This window comes from Anabrus simplex, chromosome 8 (genome assembly GCF_040414725.1).
Source record: "Anabrus simplex isolate iqAnaSimp1 chromosome 8, ASM4041472v1, whole genome shotgun sequence".
In the NCBI taxonomy this organism is placed as follows: domain Eukaryota; kingdom Metazoa; phylum Arthropoda; class Insecta; order Orthoptera; family Tettigoniidae; genus Anabrus; species Anabrus simplex.
In genome coordinates, this window is record NC_090272.1 from 244,899,074 (window position 1) to 244,918,302 (window position 19,229).

A 19,229-nucleotide genomic window follows, 5' to 3' on the forward strand; every position below is an offset into this window, starting at 1 on the left:
AGACGATTGGAGGTTCGAAACATAAACATGTGGATACCGTGCTACACTCTATACTCTATACATGACCTTCTCCAATTGAAACTTACAGAAACTTATAAACCTTATTCCAAATGATTATCAGGTTTTCTATTACTTTTTTTACTTACAAATAAATGAAAACAACATTTGAAATAGCTTTATTAGAAATAGGCTACCACTTATGTTTTCAGAAATAAGTGGCTTGCCACACAAGTGCTATTTAGTTATAGTTTAGAATTTAGAGGTGACCTGAGCCTGCGCTTTTCAACACAGACACAAAGTTATTCTCCTAAGAAAAAAGTGCTGAATAAGTTCTGGTTTATTGCACTTTTTATTTTCCTATATGTGCATGTGTTATGAAGGGTATGCAGAATCAACAAAAGCACAAAGCTTGTTCATAGTGTGGCAGTGTATGGTCACCCTAAGGCTTGCTTGAATTTGTTGAGATATTCTTGGCACCAAAGGATCTAACTTGATTTGCGCAGATTATCCTGCTCTTGGCTAGCAGCTTTAGTCGGTTACTGAGGATTCGTTCGTGTCCTCGGACCATACCGTGGGTCTCGTGACCACTCTAGCTCGATGGTCTTGTTCGCTAGTGTAAATCCCTCGCTAACAGTCCAGTCATAGGACCAAATATGACTGCTGATGGGCTTGTTCCTTGCCTCCAGATCTCAACAGAGAAGAGTGTACACACAAGCTGCCCTATGGTATGGTCTCTCTGTGTAGGTCCTTTGTCGCACTGACACATTCACTCTGATTGCTCTCCGAAGTTCCTGATTATCGGTGGGCTTGCGAAGTGCTGAAAGCAACAAATACTGAATCGTTTGTGTGTGCGTGAACTTTTTCCCAGCTCTGCAGACTCACTCCAACATGATCCACTTGTTACCATCCTTCTTGCAACACACAACAAATATTGAACCTGATGCGGGTTTAACGTAACTTACATCATCATGAGAAAGCGAGTAATTAGTTACATCGCATAACAATATGCAAATATTCAGCTACTATGTGACCTTCTTCATCAAGAATTCAGTTTGAGCTTGCTGCTTTTTTCTTCTTGAGCTGTTGACCGGCTACTCCAACCTCCAGAAGAAGGGGAAGTTCACCAAAATGGTTTTGTATTGGCTGTTGAGGAAATGTAGCAAATATGTTTTCAACAACAACTGAATCTCTGATTGAGTTCCTGGAAATGTTCTCTCTTAATCGAAGAGTTGGCTTCGGAAAGTCAAGTGCCATCTTTGGATTTCAGAAGGTTAGGACTTGTGTTGATGAGTCAAAGGCAGCTTTGGTAGCAGGGAAAAAAAGCTCTTGTATAGTTGATTTTGGCCATATTTTGTATTTCAAGAATCTTGGCTGTCCACTATTGGTTCTTTAGCATTCAAGTCCTCTTCATATTAACATTTTTCTGTAAATTATTGTGTAGAAAACTAAATTCATGTTCTTATATGCATGGCTTTGCCCTCAAAACGATCAACTTTCACTTTGTTTTGTTGTTTTGTGATGTAAACATTAAAGCATATATTTCACTGTTAATATAAACCATTTATTCTTATTTCAGCTGAAGTTTTAGAACTAGCAGGAAATGCTGCGCGAGACAATAGGAAAGGCAGAATTACACCTCGACATATTCTTCTTGCCGTAGCCAATGATGAAGAATTACATTTAGTAAGATTATTTTCCATTACTTCCTGTTTAGCATATATTTCTCAAAACAGTTTATTTGTTTTTGTTGATTTTATTTTAAATGTAATATGCCAGGCCCAGATGTTGATGACATAAAGAGTATTAAAATGCACTTAAGATGATCAAATTGACTATATTAAATGACCTAAAAGTTAAGAAAATTCATTATAAAATGTAAAAATGATATAATGAATATTTTAAACAATCGTTCATAAAATAATAGGCTTACAAAGCCCTCTAATACCGAATTACAGTACATGTTCTTTAGTCTCAGTTGCACTAGACTACAATAGTCATTCTCAGATGACCTGTAGTCCTCTGACAAAGATTTTTATACTTTGGAAATCTGTAAAAATTGCTCATACCATATATGGTGCTGCATCACTAAAAAAAAAATGCATTATCATGTTTTATGCCCCCAAGTCACAAAAAATATTGCACTATCAAAGAGTTTGGATATCATCAAGTAATTGGTCTTTTCTAATCCTTTAGCGGTCAATAAAAATATTTCACTTGATCTATCCAATTTCAATGTGTTTGTTTTTTTTACAATTGGCTTTACGTCGCACCAACACAGTCTTATGGCGATAATGGGACAGGAAAGGGCTAGGAGTGGGAAGGAAGTGGCCGTAGTCTTAATTAAGATACAGGCCCAGCATTTGCCTGGTGCGAAAATGAGAAACCACTGAAAACCATCTTCAGGGCTGCCGACAGTGGGATTCAAGCCCACTATCTCTCAAATGCAAGCTCACAGCTGCGCACCCCTAACCGCATAGCCATCTCATTCAGTTTCTATCATAATGTTGCCTACATAGTGCCTGACAGCATCTGTGGTCTCATTGATAGAAACCATGGCTTCTTCCCGTATTTTATTTAATGTTTTTCGTAGCACTGTGGTAAATAATTCTTATATGATGTCGACTCATCTGGTAATTTATTTGTTTGTGTGTTTTTCCTAAAATGCCTGTAATTTTGGATTAGAAAGTTTAAATAGTGGAATATTTGCTTTCACTAAAACATTGCACAATTCCTTAGTAAACGGTGAGGACCTGGTGGATATTGATGTCAAAGAAGTATTGGCGACATTCCAGCGAATAACATGCTTCCTGGAAAAGCGAGTGTGGGCCTGTACTTGGGCAGCTATCTAACCTTCATGCATCAGCTAGCAAAATAATACTGTGTTGAAATGTTTTATTTCCATATTTGTATAAACCATCAGTTTGTTAGTTTTAATTTAATAAAATAATATGGTTACATGTCAAAACGGTCCAAATTACCTAAAGAGACAGAATTCTCCAAAATCAACAAAAATCCTCTTAAAATTAAGAAACAGCAAAAATGGCACATGTCTTACTGGACAAGGAGGAAAACTGAAGCTGTCAAACCATGAAGTGAATTCAGAGAACATTGTGATGATTTTGGCCTGGAAGGACCTTCCATAACCCTTCCACAACCTGGTGACAAGAAAATCTTTGCTAGGGGCTTTACGTCGCACCGACACAGATAGGTCTTATGGCGACGATGGGATAGGAAAGGCCTAGGAGTTGGAAGGAAGCGGCCGTGGCCTTAATTAAGGTACAGCCCCAGCATTTGCCTGGTGTGAAAATGGGAAACCACGGAAAACAAGAAAATCTAGAGGAGGGCAATTAACTAAATTTGAGAAGCCAGCGGTCATCTCACTCTATACTCAGCATATTGGAGGAATAGACCAAGTTGAACACTATAGCCTGAGGAAAGCGTATTGCTGTTGTGAACAACCAGGTGCAAGTAACCTATTCCTCATCTTGGGAGATGTTGGTGGAGCTCATTGGTGACATTTGGAAGAGCAACAAGTCAAAATCTGCCGACCAGGAAGAGAGACTAAAAGGATACCGGTTCATTGTGAAGAGTCTAAGGACTGTGCCATGTGCAGTAATAGGAAAGGGAAAAACTTGTACTAGGAACCCAGGACTTCACCCAGAGGACTGTTTTGAAAATATCACACCCTGAAGTTATTTAAATGAATACATTTATGCCAAATACTGTACTCCTCACATTTGAGAATTATTAACTTGAATAATTATTGTGTGTGCATGACCGGAATTTACCATTTTGTCAAAATAAACTTTGAGCTGGCATAGATTAAGATGTGTTATTGTTTGGAGCCCTCTCAAAATTTGCATATTAATGTTGTGTGGTGTAGCTCCATCGATGGCCAGGTTGGGTTTATATAAATATGTATCTATCTTACCAGAAAGATAATAAGTGGTGATTACATAAATGTTGTAGAACTTTTCAGCGGTGGCTGTTATGCATCTCGGCAAAAAATGTAAGCGGTGTCTTAGCTTGTTTCTTGTTATTTTGCAAGGATAAAGGGTAATATTTTGCTGTTCTATCGTAATAAAAGGCACTTGTAAATCAGTATCTGTGAGCTACTGTTGCAAAGTGAAGTTAGGGTATATGGAAAATGTACATACTTCTTCAAAAAAATAGCATATATGTGTTAATTTTCATTATGCAGAATGAGTGGAATCAGTTTTCTCTAGTACAAGCTAGTATATTGTCGTTGCCGGGACAAAACCTACTATGTGATAATATTTTTTGGAGATATACTGACTCGCAGCACATACATTATGAAGAGCGAGAATGCTTTGACAATATTCACACAATATTGCATCTTAGATGACAGAACCTTATGAACATTAAAATAAGAACAATAGTTTACACCACCTTTCCAATACTTATTTTTCCTTATATTTAGGATATAAACATTACAACAAGTGTTGTAATTTGGGACATGTTTCGCTTAACTGTCGTAAGCATCATCAGCCGAAATAAATCTTAGCCTCCCCGAACTTAGTGTCCTTAAAATATATGGTACCCTGAGATTCAACATTTGCATTATAGAAAATCAAATAGGCTTAAAACTAGTTTGAAAAACAAAGAATGTTCATCATGGCTGAGAGAAAAAAACACAATCGTGTTGATAGAGGTTAAAAACATAAGGTACAACACAGAGCTGGTAGTGAAATAATTAAAATCATTGCTACCAGTCAGTTAATCAGAATGTTCATACATAAAACTAGTGTGAAAACATATAAGAATGTTCATCATGGCTAAGTGAAAAACACACAATCATGTTGACAGAGGTTAAAAACATATGGTACAACCCTCAGCTGGTAGTAAAATAATTAAAATCATATAGGATATCATTGCATACCTGCCAACCCTTCCAATTTACCCAGAAACTTTCCGATTTTTAACTCGTCTTCCGGTTTTCCGATTTATTTTTATTTCTTCCTATTTTTGACCAATATAACCTCCAGTACGGTCAGTACTCTTCCCCTAGCACGAATTCTTATGTGCTTGTGTAATTTACGCAACCTCATTTTTAAACATATTTACCGGTATTTGATGCTTTATTTGGCGGGCGGATCATCCGTCGCCTTTGTGTATCGTATTTCCCGCTCACTACAGCAGCGTGTGTGCTGTTCAGGTGGGAATTCGGGACGGCAATTGTCCTACGAGTCAGAGAAGGTCATGCGCACTAGCGACTGCTAGGGACTCTGTTGATCGGGATGAAAGAGTGAGTTTGTTATTGTGTGGTTCGCGCGCTCGTTTCTGTGCATAGTTTCATTGAAGTTTTAGACCACGTGTTTTTCCTTGCGGTTCTGTGCTTTTCTCCCTGTCGAAGTCATATGTTAATAATGCACGAGACATATTGATCTGTTTTGTATGTGGTAGTTTAGCATATTTCAGTGCTTTTGTGTTGATCCGAGTTCATAATTTTAATGACTTCAATGTATTTCAGAGAGTTGTGTCAGTGACAGTTTGTGATATTTTCTCTTCAGATGATGACTACAAAACATAACAAACGTTATCTCCAAGTGTTCAGAGATACCTATAAAACTGAATTTCCGTTCGTTTTACAGTCTAATAAAGGAAACTATTGTGCATTTTGTTCCATGTGTCGGTGTGATATTAATATCTCACATGGAGGGAAAACAGATATTGTAGCTCACAGTGTCACACAGAAACACGAAGATAGTGCTAGCTGTCTCGAGAGGAATAAAACATTATGTAATTTTTTTGTAGGTGGGAAGGAAGATGATGCAGTCACTCGAGCAGAATGTTTGTTCACGGCGTTCATTGTCGAACATAACCTTGCATTGTCTTGTTCTGATCACGCAGGGCCATTGTTCAGAAAGATGTTTCCAGATTCAGACATTGCGAAGAAATACGCGTGTGCTAGAACACAAACATCTGCCATAATGAAAGAAATGGCCCGTGATGCAGATAGTAAGGTGATTCAAACTTTAAAGACTGAACCTTTTGCAATTTCAACTGATGGTAGCAGTGATAAAGATAGTAAGCTCTATCCTATCGTCGTCTCGTTTTTCAACAAAGAATTGCAAAAGATTGAAAATTGTTTACTATCTGTGGAACATTTGGAAGGCAATTCTACTGGTATTAATATTGCTGATTTGCTCTTGGATGTTCTGAAAAGATATGACGTTCCGATAGCAAACTGCATAACTTTTAGTGCAGATAATGCTCCTGTTATGATGGGAAGAAAAAACTGTGTTGCTGCTAAACTAAGAGAGCAGTGCGAAAACATTATTATTATTATTATTATTATTATTATTATTATTATTATTATTATTATTATTATTATTATTATTATTATTATGGGATGCCCATGTCATTTGATTAATTTGGCTGCCATGAAGGGTGCAGACTCCCTTCCTGTCAAAATTGATGAGATGCTAATTGATATTTATTATTATTTAGAGAAAAGATCATCTCAAAATGTGTCAAGCTTTGTACCAAACTGATGTTAGAAAAATATTAAAGCATGTGTGTACACGCTGGTTATCCTTGGGGAAATGTTTGGAAAGATTGATTTCAGAGTGGGAGCCACTTCAGAGTTTTTTTTAAGGATGAGGTAAAGCGGTCCAATGGCACAGACACATCTCTGAAGTATTTCCAAATTCTCAAGCTAAAGGCACATGAAGATACAGAAATGGAACGTGGTCCTTGTGTCAGTAGAGTACAAGACCAAGCTTCTGTTATTTCTGGAAAAAGGAAAGCGGAGAGTAGTTCATTTCCATCTGTGAAAAAAATAAAGGAGTCTAGTTGCACTGCCAGTATTTCACGCGATAAGAGACTATTTCTTTTTCTTTCTTCAAACTTTAATAAAGCATTTTGCTCATTTCTGGCATTTATCATCCCTACATTTGAGAAAACTAATAAAGTTCTTCAGTCGCAAGCACCTCACGTCATAAGATCAATGCTGACAGATATGTTGAAGGACATTCTGTGTAGGTTTGTTAAGCCAGTGGTTATAAAAAAATATCATACAGTTTTAGAAGTGGTCTATCACACAAGAGAGAATCAGAAAGCTGATGATGATTTAGTAATTGGCAGTTCAACATCTCGTCTTGTAGAAAATCTGGCACCTGAGGAGAAGAAAAACTTTTATTTTTATGTCAGGAACTATTTTATTGCAGTTTGTGATTATATTATTCATAAATTTAATTTGAATAGTGTTTTTGTTAATGCTCAAGTAGCTCAGATAAATTCTTTGCAGAATTCTTCCTTCAGTGCCATAAAGTATTTTGTTTCAAAGTTTCCTGTTATATTGCCAGTGAAAGATAGTGAAGATAACCAAGAAGCAATGGATGCTTTACAGTGCCAGTTTTGTGCTCTCCAAGTTGAGGATTTACCATTGTCTGCTATGGGGGATATATGAGGTGCAGATGGGTGTTTCAAATATGATAGAATCGCAAAAGTAATGCTCTCAATATTGACAATTCCACACAGCAATACCGAGTGTGAAAGATTGTTCAGCCAGGTAAAAAAGACGAGGACACAATTCTGATCATCTCTGAATGACGAAAATCTCAGTAAACTATTGGTGGTCAAATCAAGTTTAAGTGAAAATTGTTATGAGCAGCAGTATGACAGTGCATTGTTGAAGAGGGCAAAGTTAGCTGCCAGTTCAATGCTAAACAAGTAAACACAGCAGTCTCTATCACCTACATGTGTATATTCTTCACCATTTGGTAAGTTGCAGTCAGTTCCTGACTTATCTGTCTAAATGTTACTATTCGTATGTATGAGTCATAAATGAGAATGATTATTAGGTACGTTTTCTTGCAATCGTTTGCAATAGTTTAAGATTTGAAATGTAATGGTTAATTCGCATTGTAACTGTAGATATGTATGCCTTTTATCTTGTCCTCTTTTTTACCGAGACCATGGCACAATACACTTGATGAAATCCAAGAATTAAAACTTTTCCTATTTTTGATTTCTAAAAGTTGGCAGGTATGTCATTGCTACCAGTCAGTCAGAATGTTCATCATGGCTAAGAGAAAAACACACAATCATGTTGACAGTTAATTCTTGCAAGAATGATATTTAATTAGTTAACAATTCTAATTACCTTCTTCATTCAAAAGAATATAATAATCATTTTTTATTATGTATGAACATTCTTATTAACTGACCGGTAGCAATGATTTTAATTATTTCACTACCAGCTCTGTGTTGTACCTTATGTTTTAACCTCTGTCAACACGATTGTGTTTTTTTCTCTCAGCCATGATGAACATTCTATGTTTTTCAAACTACTTTTAAGCCTATTTGATTTTCTATAATGTAAATGTTGAATCTCAGGGTACCATATATTTTAAGAACACTAGGTTCGGGGAGGCTAAGATTTATTTCGGCTGATGATGCTTACGACAGTTAAGCGAAACATGTCCCAACTTACAACACTTGTAATGTTTATATCCTAAATATAAGGAAAAATAAGTATTGGAAAGGTGGTGTAAATTGTTATTCTTATTTTAATGTTCATAATCTGATGTCCAATACGGTCTATAATGAGATTTATTACTTGTAATGACAGAACCTTACCGGCCAAAGTTCAGAGCTAAAATATTTTACATAGGAGGTTTTGTCCCAGCTGCGACAATTTGTTTGTCAAGTATATGTTTTCTTTTATTCATTGCTATATCTCCTAGAATGTCAAGTCAACAAGGTTATCAGATTGCAAAGTAAGGATAAATTGGTTTAACCCTTTGAACGTGGGAATATCAGGCAAAGAGCCTCAGCTGTTCTGATCCTAGTGTGCTTCCTTTGTCTTCTTTTAGGCATTCAATTGAATGTTGTAAACATCACTGAAAATTACATTTTAAAAACAAATAAATTTTAAGAATAAAATATATTTTTCCTTTAACCTAATGAAAATGAAAATTCACAGCCTGTTTGAAGTCATTAAGCGTAAGGAATTTCATGTTTTTATCCGTATTGAACTGAGATCATAACTAAATAGCTTATAGTAGGTTCCACATTTTCAATACATTTACAATGTTGTTATCTGATGTTTACAACATTATTTATTACAAATTACAGGACATGTTTCGGTGTACAATTTTTAACACCATCATCAGCTGCATGAAAAGTGTATAGAAACTTGCTTCCCATCATTGCCAATAATCTGAAAAAATATAGTCGCTTAAGCAAGCTAGAAATCGATGAATTCATGGCCATTTTAAAATTGCTGGTTAATAATAACTGTTTTATTTTCGAGCAGGTTATATATATACAGTGGTTTATGTTTGTGGGTTACTGTGGTCACGTCCTAGTTCGTGAACCATGGGCAACGCCTGAGTGGCCTAGTAAGTGGTCCTGAGAGTCGGGATACCAGTTGCTATGGAATGGGAGTGGGCATCTCGGACATATTCTGAGTCATGGCCCTCCTTGTGCTCAGGCGGCTAGGACTACACAATTCACCGGTGGTCCATAACCCGTTAGAGGAGAGATCCTCACTTGGACTATGTGCAAGTAGGGTAGCATCCTGCTTCATGAATTTACCGAGCTCAGAACATTTTAAGCAAGCCTCGGTCCTATGGGAGTAATGGAGCCCCACTCCCATTTGACAGGCGAGGGACTCCTTGGAAACAACTTGGCGAACTAAATGGAATTCGATGGGGAGCTATCAATATTAATGGGGCTTATGGAAGAAAGAAAGTAGAACTGGCTGAGTCAGCAAAGAGGATGCATTTGGATGTGCTAGGAGTAAGTGATATTCGGGTAAGGGGAGATAACGAGGAAGAGATAGGAGATTATAAAGTGTACTTGACGGGTGTTAGAAAGGGAAGAGCAGAGTCTGGGGTAGGGCTCTTTATCAGGAATACCATTGCACGCAACATAGTTTCTGTTAGGCACATAAATGAGCGAATGATGTGGGTAGATTTGTCAGTTGGAGGAATTAGGACTAGAATTGTGTCCGTGTATTCACCATGTGAGGGTGCAGATGAGGATGAAGTTGACAAGTTTTATGAAGCATTGAGTGACATCGTGGTCAGGGTCAACAGCAAGGATAGAATAGTGCTAACGGGCAATTTCAATGCGAGAGTTGGGAATAGAACTGAAGGATACAAAAGGGTGATTGGTAAATGTGGGGAAGATATGGAAGCTAACGGGAATGGGAAGCGTTTGCTGGACTTCTGTGCTAGTATGGGTTTAGCTGTTACGAATACATTCTTCAAGCATAAGGCTATTCACCGCTACACATGGGAGGCTAGGGGTACCAGATCTATAATAGACTATATCTTAACAGACTTTGAATTCAGGAAATCTGTTAGGAATGTACGAGTTTTTCGCGGATTTTTCGATGATACAGACCACTATCTGATCTGTAGTGAACTAAGTATCTCTAGGCCTAGGGTAGAAAAAGTGAAATCTGTCTGCAAACGAATAAGGGTAGAAAATCTCCAGGACAAGGAAATTAGACAGAAGTACGTGGATATGATTAGTGAGAAGTTTCAAACAGTAGACAGTAAGCAGGTTCAGGATATAGAAAGAGAATTGGTGGCTTACAGAAATGCTGTAGTAGAAACATCAAGGCAATGCCTAGGAACAACTGTGTGTAAAGATGGGAAAAGGCGAACATCTTGGTGGAATGATGAAGTGAGAGCAGCCTGTAAACGTAAAAAGAAGGCTTATCAGAAATGGCTCCAAACAAGGGCCAAGGCAGACAGGGATTTGTACGTAGATGAAAGAAACAGAGCGAAACACATAGTTGTTGAATCCAAAAAGAAGTCATGGGAAGATTTTGGTAACAACCGGGAAAGGCTAGGTCAAGCAGCAGGGAAACCTTTCTGGACAGTAATAAAGAATCTTAGGAAGGGAGGGAAAAAGGAAATGAACAGTGTTTTGAGTAATTCAGGTGAACTCATAATAGATCCCAGGGAATCACTGGAGAGGTGGAGGGAATATTTTGACGGAATATTTTGAACATCTTCTCATTGTAAAAGGAAATCACCCTGGTGGTGTTGCGAACAGCCAAGCTCATGGGGAGGAGGAAAATGATGTTAGTGAAATTATGCTTGAGGAAGTGGAAAGGATGGCAAATAAACTCCATTGTCATAAAGCAGCAGGAATAGATGAAATTAGACCGGAATTGGTGAAGTATAGTGGGAAGGCAGGGATGAAATGGCTTCATAGAATAGTAAAATTAGCGTGGAGTGTTGGTAAGGTACCTTCAGATTGGACAAAAGCAGTAATTGCACCTATCTATAAGCAAGGGAACAGGAAGGATTGCAACAACTATCGAGGTATCTCATTGATTAGTATACCAGGCAAAGTATTCACTGGCATCTTAGAAGGGAGGGTGCGATCAGTCGTTGAGAGGAAGTTGGATGAAAACCAGTGTGGTTTCAGACCACAGAGAGGCTGTCAGGTTCAGATTTTCAGTATGCGCCAGGTAATTGAAAAATGCTACGAGAGGAATAGGCAGTTGTGTTTATGTTTCGTAGATCTAGAGAAAGCATATGACAGGGTACCGAGGGAAAGGATGTTCGCCATACTGGGGGACTATGGAATTAAAGGTAGATTATTAAAATCAATTAAGGGTATTTATGTTGACAATTGGGCTTCACTGAGAATTGATGGTAGAATGAGTTCTTGGTTCAGGGTACTTACAGGGGTTAGACAAGGCTGTAATCTTTCACCTTTGCTGTTTGTAGTTTACATGGATCATCTGCTGAAAGGTATAAAGTGGCAGGGAGGGATTCAGTTAGGTGGAAATGTAGTAAGCAGTCTGGCCTATGCTGACGACTTGGTCTTAATGGCAGATTGTGCCGAAAGCCTACAGTCTAATATCTTGGAACTTGAAAATAGGTGCAATGAGTATGGTATGAAAATTAGCCTTTTGAAGACTAAATGAATTGCAGTAGGTAAGAAATTCAACAGAATTGAATGTCAGATTGGTGATACAAAGCTAGAACAGGTCGATAATTTCAAGTATTTAGGTTGTGTGTTCTCCCAGGATGGTAATATAGTAAGTGAGATTGAATCAAGGTGTATTAAAGCTAATGCAGTGAGCTCGCAGTTGTGATCAACAGTATTCTGTAAGAAGGAAGACAGCTCCCAGGCGAAATTATGTTTGCTTTACGGGAGCAAGCGCTAGGTGGACTCAAGATATCTTATTCATAAGTTAGAAGTAACAGACTTGAAAGTAGCGAGAATGGTTGCTGATACAAACAGGTGGGAACAATGGCAGGAGGGTACTTGGAATAATGAGATAAAGGCTAACTTAGGAATGAACTCGATGGATGAAGCTGCACGCATCAACCGGTTTTGGTGGTGGGGTCTTGTGAGGCGAATGGAGGAGGATAGGTTACCTAGGAGAATTGTGGACTCTGTTATAGAGGGTAAGAGAAGTATAGGGAGACCAAGATGGCGATGGTTAGACTCAGTTTTTAACGATTTAAAGATAAGAGGTATAGAACTAAATGAGGCCACAACACTAGTTGCAAATAGAGGATTGTGGCGTTACAGTCTATAATGATAATATATGTTCTTTATTATAATGCAATGTTAAAATAAGTTAGTATGTAGTGTGTTGTGCCGCACAAATCGTGTTTGCATGTCACCAAGTGGCACACATGTCATAGGTTTGCCAGCCGTGGCCTACGGGATGTACATTTTCCCTTCTTTACCTGCTATACTCATTTTTTCAAATGGTTAACATTTCACATTTTTATCCATTTGTTAATGGTACAAGGGGCTGAGGAACCTTTAAAATAATAACACCAACCAATGTTGTGTCAACATGTAAAAACATTTTGCTACTGTACTTTAAAGAAATGGCAGGAGTAAAAAGCCATGTAAGACTGATTCCGAGCTATATTTTGATATAATTCTTGACAGCTTTGTTCCAATATTTTCTCTTATAATTTGTTTCACAAGTTGTAAATTTTACTTTTATATATATATATATATATATATATATATTTTGCCAGATATAAGAATTTCTACCACTGTGTACCAATCATTAAATTAGAGTGTGTTTCATAAATTTTGTTACTTTTATAGTGTTAAGTCCAAGACTGACAATTAGCGATGTTTCTGTATCATTCAACAGCTTTTAAAGAATGTAACGATAGCATCAGGAGGTGTTTTACCAAAAATACACCCTGAATTACTTGCAAAGAAGAAAGGTGGCAAGTTTGTTATGGGTAATAACATGCCTCTGACTGTTCCATACAAAAAGCCAATTGCTACGAAACCCATTTCTCCTCACAAGAAACCATCGCCTCCAGCTATTCCAGCTTCTAGTGGTCTCCGTACTAAGAAAGCAACTAGTCCAACCACAGGTAAGTCAAGCTTCTGCTAACACACACTGCATTTCTGTTACTTAAAAAGAAAATTCTTACATAGGTTCTATGAAATACTCAGTATGAAATCTGTGAGTCACATATACAAAGCCAGCTCCATCTGGTCCAAGTTTAATTTCAGGCTCTGAAGGACTAAAACAAGCTTCACTCTGCCTCTGGTAATTAATTGAATAAAAAAGTGGGTCTGGACATCTTAGAATTGGTTTCCCATGACTTCCTACTTAAGATGTAGATAAGTTAGAACATATTCCACTGCAGAATCCCAGTCCTTGTTCTGGTTATACAACTACAAAGTAGGTTGTGAGACTGATGGTATTTTTTTTCATAACCATAGGACTTGTAGTTTTACACAGAGTCTGAATCGCTGGAATATGTTTTTTCATTTCAAGAATTCCACTTCCACAGGCTGGGATTGAAACTGCAGGTGCCTTAGTGTGAAGCTAGTGATGATATAATCCAGCTTTATCATCTAATTTCCTACACGACATCAGTATAGATACAGGTAATCACTAAATACACCACACTGATAAACAGAATTTCCCAAACTCCTTTCCTTTCATAGAAACAAGAAGGAAAAAAGTCCAGAAAGTAAGCCTCAGTTATTGTTTTAACAGAACAGAACCACATTTTCAAAACAGTTCATCCATTTAGTTTTATATGTATATATACTGTATATGGCCAAAAGTTTATGGACAAAACATATACCTGCATGAATATGTTCAATGACAGAGAATGTTAAAGATAAAAATTTAATAATGTTCCATATTGAACTGTATCACAATTAAATTGAAATAACAAATTAAGTGGTTCAACCTATTCAATACAAGTAAATAAGAAATGTAGTGTTACATTCTTGTTTGGTTAATAGTAGTACCAGTTTTTACCACCACCGGGCGAGTTGGCCGTGCGCGTAGAGGCGCGCGGCTGTGAGCTTGCATCCGGGAGATAGTAGGTTCGAATCCCACTATCGGCAGCCCTGAAAATGGTTTTCCGTGGTTTCCCATTTTCACACCAGGCAAATGCTGGGGCTCAACCGTAATTAAGCCACGGCCGCTTCCTTCCAACTCCTAGGCCTTTCCTATCCCATCGCCGCCATAAGACCTATCTGTGTCGGTGCGACGGAAAGCCCCTAGAAGAAAAAAAAATAGTTTTGACCACCAATCTGGGTCATCATCTGCCAATTAAAAATACAAAAACAATGCATAGAAAACAGAGAATTAAAGTATAAGTCTTTCACAAGAAGCAATGTAAGACAATAGGGGGTAGCACTGCGCGATTTTAAATAATAAAATCCAGAAGAATTCGAAGATCAGTCACTTATATGTAGCAAGGCGCAAGTCCCTGAAGAGTAGCACAACATACTCAATGTCCGGCACTGTGCCTTAAAATGTTTACGAGAAGAGGTGAACAGTTCATTGAACAAGCCTGCAAACACTGCCAGGCGCGAAGTCACAACACGATTTAATAAATTTGAAGTTCTGAAATTGTGTAGAAGTTGAAGACAAGTCGCTTAAATAAAGTAAAACGCTGGCTCCTGAGGATCAGCGCAACATACACAACGTCCGGCACTGTGCTTTTAAATGCCGACGAAACTCACTGAATAGCTTAAAGAACAAGGCTGCAAATGCTTCAGTCACGAAAATATATAGTAAAATTTAATATAATTGAAGTATATATCAGTATTAATAGGATCTTGTAGATTCTTTAGTGATGCAGAACAGTTGACGTAAAAAAAAAAAAATCGGAGGAGAAAAATGTTAAAAAGCGCAATATTGGAAACAAATGAAAAACGTATATACATAGCATGTTAATTCTTGAAGATAAGAATTTGGGTCGTACTTGAGGTAGCGTAAGGTATGAGTTTAAATTTGAATGTTGTAATGATCTGAATTGTAGGTGGTATTATAGTATACAGTTCAATTCGGAAAATAGTTGTTTGTTTTTTAATCGAGAGGTGAGGTGAAGAGAAAAGAAAAGATGGGATAAGGTAATGAAGGAGGATTAGTGGATAAGAGAAAATTAAAAGAGAACGGGTAGTTAAAAGAAGATGGGAAAGGATAGGAAATAAAGGAGGGGTAGTTTAGGGTGGGTTAGGATGATGGGTTATTGGAGGTAGAAAACATGGGTAGGAACTGTGTAAGGCATGGAAAATTGAATTCGGGTTTAGAAATTTAGCATTTTTGAGAAGAAGAATTAGGAAGTCTAATAGAATATTGGGTTTTTCAGAAGTGTCGTTTAAATTGAAATTAGGGTTGAAGTATTGGTCAAGGTGAATAAAACAATTTTCAGTAGTGTTTAGAAGGGGGCCTTTGTTAATGATTTTAAGTATTTTTATGTCCTTTTCAATATTGGTGAAATTAAGTTTGGAGTCTTGTATGTGTTGTCCTATAGCAGAGAATCTGTTGTATTTAATGGCGTTGATATGTTAGGAGTATGTGGTATTAAAGTTGTCTCCAGTCTGTCCAATGTACGAGGAGCTGCAGTTGTTACATTTGAATCTGTATACTCCAGATTTAGAAAAAGCATTAGATTTATTTAATGATTTAGAGTTGTGTAACATATCAAGATTTCTTTTATTGGTTCTGAAAGAAATTTTTATGTTGTATTTTTTAAGAACGTATATCCCAGTATTCCAATTTCCATATTTTTCCCCACTCATAGCTTGCTGTCTTTCTCATCAATATGTTAGTGTTCAGTTGCTGAGCTCTGTGTCTTCTGGTAGAAAAGCTTGGTTTCTTTATTGGAGGGGTGTTGGCTCAGTTGTGAGTATTATTATAAAGTAGCTGTTATATTATTGCAGTCAAAAGTCTTATTAATATTGTGACACACTTGGTCCGATTCTTTTCAGAATACAGATTAAAATTGATAACAGTAACCACTAGATCCACAGAGGGCCCATAACTTGTACCCGAATCTGATAAGCTTGCTTTGATGAAGTTTCAAGTTGTTATGCCCTTAGTATTTTACTATCATTTTATCCAATGCTAGACATTCTTCAGACACTCTGAGCTGCATTCATCATCTAGATATAAAAGGTCATGATGTGCCGTATCAGAGCCATGAATTAGTGATCCAGGCACATACATTCAAAATTTTATTAAGCATGTCCTGTATTTGGCGCAAGGCCGATGAAACAGGGGCTATTCCCAAACTATGGAGGTGACCCGTATAAGAAAGAAATTTTAAAACATTAAGGAAGAGAAGAAAATCAGTTACCAAAACGTAGTCACCTCAAACCAAAATGATGGAGAGCTCAAGAGGGTAAATCACTCTCTATCCCCGAATTACAGTTACAGATTTTATGAAGTTTTTACATAAACCGGCAGAGAATTACATGTTTAGAAGAGTAGGTTACATTGTAAAGTTTTGGGACCTTTCCCACGGGTTAAACTGCTGAGTTAGCAAGAAATAAAGATTTTAAACGGCCATTACCTTGCTGAAGTCCTGCTGCCTGATGAAAGAGGCACCTCCTGCCTCCTGCTTTACATTCATACTCTTAGTTAGATGTTGATCAAGTGGCCATGAGATGTGAAAATCAGCAGTTTATAAACCCTCGTGGAAAGTTCGAGAACTTTCATGAATAAAACAGCCACACCCTCTCAATTTAATTGGCTACCTTAAAGTTACACACCAAATCGAAGAAGTAGCCTATGATTGGTAGGAAATTAATTACAGAAATTCTGGATTGGCTAAATTCAAAACTGGCAGAAGGAAAAGCTAAATATTGCCAACCCACAAAAGAATGAACGAAATTTAGTAAAGAAAAAACTTATGAGTACAAAATTTCTTCAAAAAGGTTTCTTCACTTCGCACCAGGGTGCATGATCATAGTTTTTTTTGTAGAGACATCTATGAGAGAATGTCTACACTTCTTGCAGAACGGAAAACAAAACAAGTTGAAATCCACACAGTACAGGCAACTTCATAATCACAAAATTAAACTAGTGACATCTTCTGAGCAAAAGTTTAAGGAGGTCTAGTTTTAAGTTCAGTGTTTCTCCCATAGAGGAGGTCTTACTGGCGCAAGATTTAAATGTGCAGCGTAGAGGTGTACCTCCCGGTACAGTTATTATCTATACGAGTTTCTCGCGATGTAGGATTGAGATATTTCAGTAACTTTCCGAGGTTCAGACATGATCGATTGTCAATGTGGTAATTTCTTAGTTTCAGTTTATCATATTTATTAAAGAGTTGGCCACTTTATTATTCACGTTTACTTTGAGTGCGAGTGCTTTGATTTGTGACCAGTACGGTCGTGTTGCTTTCATGTGAACGAATGTTAGATAACATCCTTCATATTTCTTCAGTTTTACGCAATTTTAGGACATGAGATATTATTTGGGGTGATTTTGTGTAAGAGGACGTGTTCCTCATTTGAAAGGCGTGCATTTTCTTGATTCTGTGACTTGCCTCGGGTAGACTGTTGAGCAGCGTGTGTAAAGGGTTGGACCGTGTGGTTTCGGTATTGCTGCTTTATTTTGGGAGACGTGGATCTCCACTTTGAGTTATTCCGCCGTGTGTTGGCGAGGGTGATATGTTTGTCTACTGAGGAAAGTTTTATTTGAGCGGTCTGTACTTCGTGATTTTGTTTCTGTCCATGTCTCTACGGTTGTAGTCGACAAGAGTTTTATATCGCGATGTTTTGTTCGGATTTTCTTTTAATGATATAACCGTGCTGAGGAATATTTTGTCATGTAATCTCTTCCAGGATACAACGTTGAATTAGGTTGAAAGGTAAAGCCTACTCTGTCACCTTTTTTTATTGATTTTGTATCATGTAATTATTTTTCAGGAACCTGTGTTGAATAGGAAGTGTTGCTTAACGTGTAATTATGTTTCCTTTTATTTTCGTTGAGCCTTTGAGTGGATGCGAGTTGCGTGAATGCCGCATGCTTTCCTTGGTGAACCCTGGAAAATATGATATCATGTTTTTGTTTCTTTGGAATGTATATATTTTGCCATTTACATGTTTTTGATTTGTGTGGTTCCGATCCACACTGTTTGTTACGCTCATGACTCGAGATGTATATTTTGTGCGTAGGATGTTTTACCACTCAGCGGATTATATATTGTACAGTTAGGTTAGTTTTGTTCCTCCCTTTTTGCGCATTAGATCACGTCTTTTCTTAAGGTTAGGAACCCCACTGCAATGTCAAGTGTGCAGAAATGAGGAACGTACTCACCTACAGTTAAAAGTGTTAACAAAAAGTAAAGTCAGGAGCGTGCTGCGAGCACGCAAGCCCATGTGTTAAAATTAATGAAACTTCAAGATTTGATTGGATATGTTAAGTATGTGTGTTGGCATACACTGTAAATTTGTAATATATTCTGATTCTCAAGATGGACTTTATCCAGCTTAAAAGTCATGTAAATCTGGATTATTTGATACTTTTGCTATTTAAAAAAAATACTTATCTTGTTTATTTTAATAAACAGATTTTCCTCCAAAAAATTGACATCATGCTTCGCCTTGCTTTATTTGTAGTTTTAATTGACCTCACCGTGTCCGTATTTAGTTATATGTTCCCTATCAAGATCAAAAGATCCCTATCAAAAAAAAAAAAAAAAAAGAAAGAAAAAAAAAAAACAACTTAAATAAAGAATTGAACACCATTCGCTCTATAGCAAAATTCAATGGATATAATGAATCCTTTATTGAAAGAATAATCAATAAATTCAGACACCGCCCAAAAACCACCCTAATAAAAGACAATACTAGCACTGCCACGTTTTCCACATTTACCTTCAATAAAGAAATTTACAACGTCACTAACTTTTTTAAAAAACACAACGTTCAAATAGCCTTTCGTACTAACAATAGAAGCACAGAGATCCTACACAACTCTTCATCAATAA

General features: G+C 37.2%; 1 protein-coding gene across 6 annotated transcripts in view; it reads left to right on the forward strand.

Annotated features, from left to right (window-relative positions):
* The window catches only part of LOC136879059 (core histone macro-H2A.1), a 380,958-nt gene that overhangs the window by 24,127 nt on the left and 337,602 nt on the right, over positions 1–19,229 (forward strand). For all 6 annotated transcript variants that reach the window (XR_010860885.2, XR_010860886.2, XM_067152802.2 and 3 more), the window contains exons 2-3: positions 1,577–1,683; positions 13,121–13,352. Coding sequence is in view for 4 of the 6 variants with exons in the window: in XM_067152802.2 (XP_067008903.2) it covers positions 1,577–1,683; positions 13,121–13,352 (339 nt within the window). In the remaining 2 variants the exon portion in view is untranslated. The remainder of the gene's footprint in view (positions 1–1,576; positions 1,684–13,120; positions 13,353–19,229) is intronic.